Below are 4,715 nucleotides of genomic sequence, written 5' to 3' on the forward strand. Positions count from 1 at the left end.
ATCATCTGAGATTATTGAAACGGTCATATGAAATCTACACTGCCTTCAGAGTATTCACACCCCTTGACTTTTTCCACATTTTGTTGTGTTTATCTTAAAATAAAAACGGATTAAATTGAGATGTGTCATTGGCCTACACACAATACCCCATAATGTCAAAGTAGAATTTTGATTTTCGAAATGTTTACAAATGAATACAAAATGAAAAGCTGAAATGTCTTTGAGTCAACAAGTATTCAACCACTGTTTTGGCAAGCTTAAAAAAGTTCAGGAGTAGAAATGTGCTTATCAAGTCCGACAATAAGTTGCATGGACTCACTCTGTGTGCAATAATAGTGTTTAACATGATTTTTGAATGACTACCTCATCTCTGTATCCCACATACAATTATCTGTAAAGTCCCTCAGTTGAGCAGTGAATTTCAAACACAGATTCAACCACAAAGATCAGGGAGGTTTTCCAATGCCTCACAAAGGTTTCCTTATGTAGAAGCTTCCTCCTTTTCACTGTCAAATAGGTTAGTATTATGGAGTTACTACAATGGTGTTGTTCCATCCTCAGTTTCCTCCTTTCACAGCCATTAACTGTAACTGTTTTATTGGTAGATGTGTAATAACAACAGATATTGAATATACCTTTGATCATGGTGAAGTAATTAATTATACTTTGGATGGTGTATCAATACAACAAAGATACAGGTGTCCTTCCTAACTCAGTTGCCGGAGAAAGGAAACCGCTCAGGAATTTCACCATGATGCCAATGGTGACTTTAAAACAGTTAGTTTAATGGCTGTGATAGAAAACTGAGGACAGAACAACATAGTTAATCCCCAATACTAACCTAAATGACAGAGTGAAAAGAAGGAAGCCAGTATACAATACAAGTATTCCAAAACTGCTAGCAATAAGGCACTTAAAACCCCATGTCTAATGTCCTGAATAGAAAGAGTTGTTTGGGGCAAATCCAACAAAACATCACCGAATACCACCTCATATTTTCAAGCATTGTGGTGGCTGCATTATGTTGTGGGTATGCTTGTTATTGGCAAGGACTAGGGTGTGTTTTAGCATAAAAAGAAATGGAATAGAGCTAAGCAGAGGCAAAATCCTAGTGGAAAACCTGATTGTCTGCTTTCCCCCAGACAATAACCTAAAAAACAGGAGTTTATCAAAACATGATTGAACATTAAGACTTTAATCAGCTTGAAAGTCTATAGCCACATTTGAACATGTCTGTGTGGCAGTGGTTGACAACCAACTTCAGAGCTTGAATAATTTTAAGAATTCACAAATATTGTACTATCCAGGTGTGCAAAGCTGAAATTACTGACTCTGGTGAACATAACTTAAGTAAATCAGAAATGTATTTCATGTAATTAGCTAAAATATCTAAACGTGTTTTCACCTCGTCATTATGGGGTATTGTGTAGATGGATGAAAAAAAAATGAATCCATTTTGAATTCAGTCTGACAACAAAATGTGGAATAAGTCAAAAGGGTATGAATACATATTTATCGAAATCAACCAAATGCCTTAGTCCATGGTAAATCTTCCAAAAAGAAAAACACATTTATTAAAAAAGACCTTTATTTAAGACATTCCTGAATGTCAGCTGCAATTAGTGGTATTCAAAGAACAATAAAAAGACCTTGTGACAAACATGAAAAAAATATTCTTTCAAACAAATACAGAAAAAAAAAAAAAAAACACTAGCTACCAAACCAGAAATCTGATTTGAGAGTTGCACACCTATTACTTCCATATTGATTCATAATCCTCCAAAGCAGTCACAGGCAAGGGCAGGAACAACAACAAAAATATCAGATCAAATTCAAGACATGTAGTGTTAACTTTAAGGGAGCATAACACCATCCATCTTAAGAACATTAAATATACACACATCTTAATGTGTTCTCGTTGCATCTGGGTCTGTTCAGAGATGTACGGTGTGTACAATAGAGTTACATAGCATTAAAACAAGTATGTAGGCTACAACAGCAGAGAGGCTACTCGTCATCATCCTCATCATCTTCCTCATCATCCTCTTCTTCGTCGTCGTCAGCAGCTGCGGAGGAGGCCGTATCCACTCTACCATTGGTGCGGTATGAGGCGATATCCTGTGTAACAACAATTATTTAGAGCCTGACCAATATGCTTTTCTGGGATCCAAGACATCTGCAGACATACTGTTTTACAGTGGGAAAATTAAAAAGCCATTTTTCCCACACGGAATTCTCATATTGCCATCCAAAAGAACAATTGTCCAAGAAAATGCTTAAAACGTTACATTGTGACAATAGTGACATGAGAATGGTCACATGTGTTTAGATGAGCAATAGATTCCCCCCCCCCATCCTATTTATTTAATATCAGTGGAATTGTCTGCACCCATCTTATATCTGCAACCATCTTATTCAAATAAATTGTCACTGCATCGTGATCAGGAAATCAGACATTTGTATATCAACTTCAATTTTAACAAAGCCCTTACTCACCTTGTCGTATTTCTCCTTCAGCGTGGCGGCCTTCTTCTCGTATGGCTTCTTCTCCTCAGCTGCAGAGCTGTTCCACATCACTCCCAGCTTCTTAGCAGTGTCTCCAATGGACAGGCCTGGGTGCTCACTCTTTATCTTGGCCCGGAAGTCAGCACAGAAGATGAAGAACGCAGACCTGAGAAACAAAAACAAACGCATGTCAATTCAAAGGGAAGTTTAATTCACCTCTATAATTGCTATCCGGTCTAGCTGCCATGCAAACCTACGGTGGTCTCTTGGGGGCATTAGGATCCTTGAACCTCTTCTTTTTCTGGCCATTGGGTGGGATGTAGTTCTTCATTTCTCTCTCGTAGCGGACCTTGTCTTGCTTCGCCATGTCTTCAAACTTGCCTTTTTCTTTAGGAGACATGGGCTGGATATAGAGGTATAAATTCAGATTACATATCTACATGGCCACCACTATACTGTCCACAAGGTCACTCAAGTGTAACAAAACGTACTATGGTGAAAATATAGCCATAATCATTCTAAGTATATACCAGAAACATGTCACAGTCATTCACTGTTGTGTAATGCTACCTTCCATCGCTCTGAGCATTTCTTGGAGAACTCAGCGAAGTTGACACTGGCTTCGGGGTGTTTTTTCTTATGCTCCGCCCTGCAGGTCTGCACGAAGTAAGCATATGACGACATCTTGCCTCTCGGTTTCCTAGGATCTTTCCCCATGGTGACTTGTGTAGGTCTAGGAGGAGAGATACAGTAGATACAGTTTCAAAAACATAAAGCCAAATGTCACCCTGAGCTTTGGCCATATTAAATGAGTGTCCCTCCCTAGCTGCCCATAACAAATAATGGGGGCTGGGGGGACACGTCGCGACCTTTCTTTGCAAATAAACATTTGTAATAACTAATAATGCTAACTAAATGCAAAACATATTTTTATACTGTTTGCAACTAATTAACGGTGCGATTGTGCAGAGGGTTGGTGTGCTGTCGCTAGCTACAACGGCAGTTCGCTATCTTCGAATCAGGCCCCCTCAACATATAGTTACTAGCTAGCCATCATGGATCCATCCCATTGTTGTGTCGTAGGTAACGAACCGTAGCCTTGCTGTGTGCTAGCGAACCGTTATAGCTAACTAACTAACGTGTTAGTGTTGCTAAAAACTCAATCGAGACTGAAAATCTGACTCGTATCACATGGGACAACACAAGTACGTTTACAGCCAAGAAAATCGAGATGCTCTCTGTTAACGTTACCTAACGTCAGCGCAGCAGCCAAGCTTGCTTGTTAGCCACGGCTAGCCAGCCAGCTATAGCAAAAATAACTAACGTTAGGTAGCTCTCTAGATGTACTCAAATATAGCTCGATAGATGTCTGGCTTCCATGAGTTTGTAAAAGCAACTAACGTTACTGAAATCGTTTTAGGTGGTGCCTGGAAAAGGGTGGTTGTTCGCTGTCTTTGTTAGCCCCCCATTTCCATAGCTAGGTAACAAGCTAATGTTTTATGAATGCTCAGCATAATACACACATTTCAACTAAAATAAATAATTGCCATGTTCTTATTTCCAATAACTCGCTAAATATTGTTTACTAATATTTGTGGTGTTAATACATACCCTAAGTTAGCTAGCCAGCTGCCTCAACAAACAACAATGGGACGGTGATTAATATTCCGCCAGAAGTACAAACAATCCCGTCACTTTCGTATGGTAATATTAAATCCTTCAAAATAAAAGCCCACAATTGAAATGTGGATCTTCTTAGTTGGGGCTTTAGTCAGGTAGACAGCTCAAAGACAGCGAACAACCACCCTTTTTCAGGCACCACCTAAAACAACAGATAGACTTTTGAATTTCTCTCTATTAACTACTCATTTCATCTGAAGTGCATCAATCTTCCAACTCGACTTCCCACGAAACGCCAGATATTTTTTCTCTCTTAATCCAATATGTAATTAATATACAGCGAATGGAGTGGGTGGAGCCAATACAATAGCTTCAACATATCAGTATGTGTGTAAACTTTCTAAAGAAATGCTGGTATAAATAATACAATATTACAAATAAAAGTATGTCAACTTATCCATACATTTTTTTCAAAGGTGGTTGCAATGCTGTGAAAAACAGTTGTACTGCACTAGAGTGTAGCTTCATCTAAAGTAAGGAGGAATGACAACAAGGTTCTAGTTTCAGCATGTTTTACTAGCCTAGTCTGT

At 38.7% G+C, this 4,715-nt stretch overlaps 1 protein-coding gene across 1 annotated transcript; it reads right to left on the reverse strand.

The window, feature by feature from the left end:
• Window positions 1-1,570: 1,570 nt before the first annotated feature.
• Window positions 1,571-4,244, reverse strand: LOC123994012 (high mobility group protein B1-like). The gene is made up of 5 exons (XM_046296492.1): window positions 4,117-4,244; window positions 3,076-3,238; window positions 2,763-2,908; window positions 2,497-2,671; window positions 1,571-2,118 (listed from the first exon to the last, which is right to left on the reverse strand). The coding sequence occupies exons 2-5, from the start codon at window positions 3,220-3,222 to the stop codon at window positions 2,008-2,010; spliced, it is 579 nt and encodes a 192-aa protein (XP_046152448.1). The 5' UTR covers window positions 3,223-3,238; window positions 4,117-4,244; the 3' UTR covers window positions 1,571-2,007.
• Between the last annotated feature and the right edge of the window lie 471 nt (window positions 4,245-4,715).

The sequence above is a fragment of the Oncorhynchus gorbuscha genome, linkage group LG13, assembly GCF_021184085.1.
Source record: "Oncorhynchus gorbuscha isolate QuinsamMale2020 ecotype Even-year linkage group LG13, OgorEven_v1.0, whole genome shotgun sequence".
Taxonomy (NCBI): domain Eukaryota; kingdom Metazoa; phylum Chordata; class Actinopteri; order Salmoniformes; family Salmonidae; genus Oncorhynchus; species Oncorhynchus gorbuscha.

Bases quoted from the DNA above. Each gene is read 5' to 3' on its own strand.
- LOC123994012 (XM_046296492.1), bottom strand. From the start codon at position 3,222: ATGGGGAAAGATCCTAGGAAACCGAGAGGCAAGATGTCGTCATATGCT. The intron at 2,909-3,075 runs GTAGCATTACAC...CTCTATATCCAG, and splicing joins AATGCTCAGAGCGATGGAAG to CCCATGTCTCCTAAAGAAAA. The intron at 2,119-2,496 runs GTGAGTAAGGGC...GTTGTTACACAG, and splicing joins TGAAGGAGAAATACGACAAG to GATATCGCCTCATACCGCAC.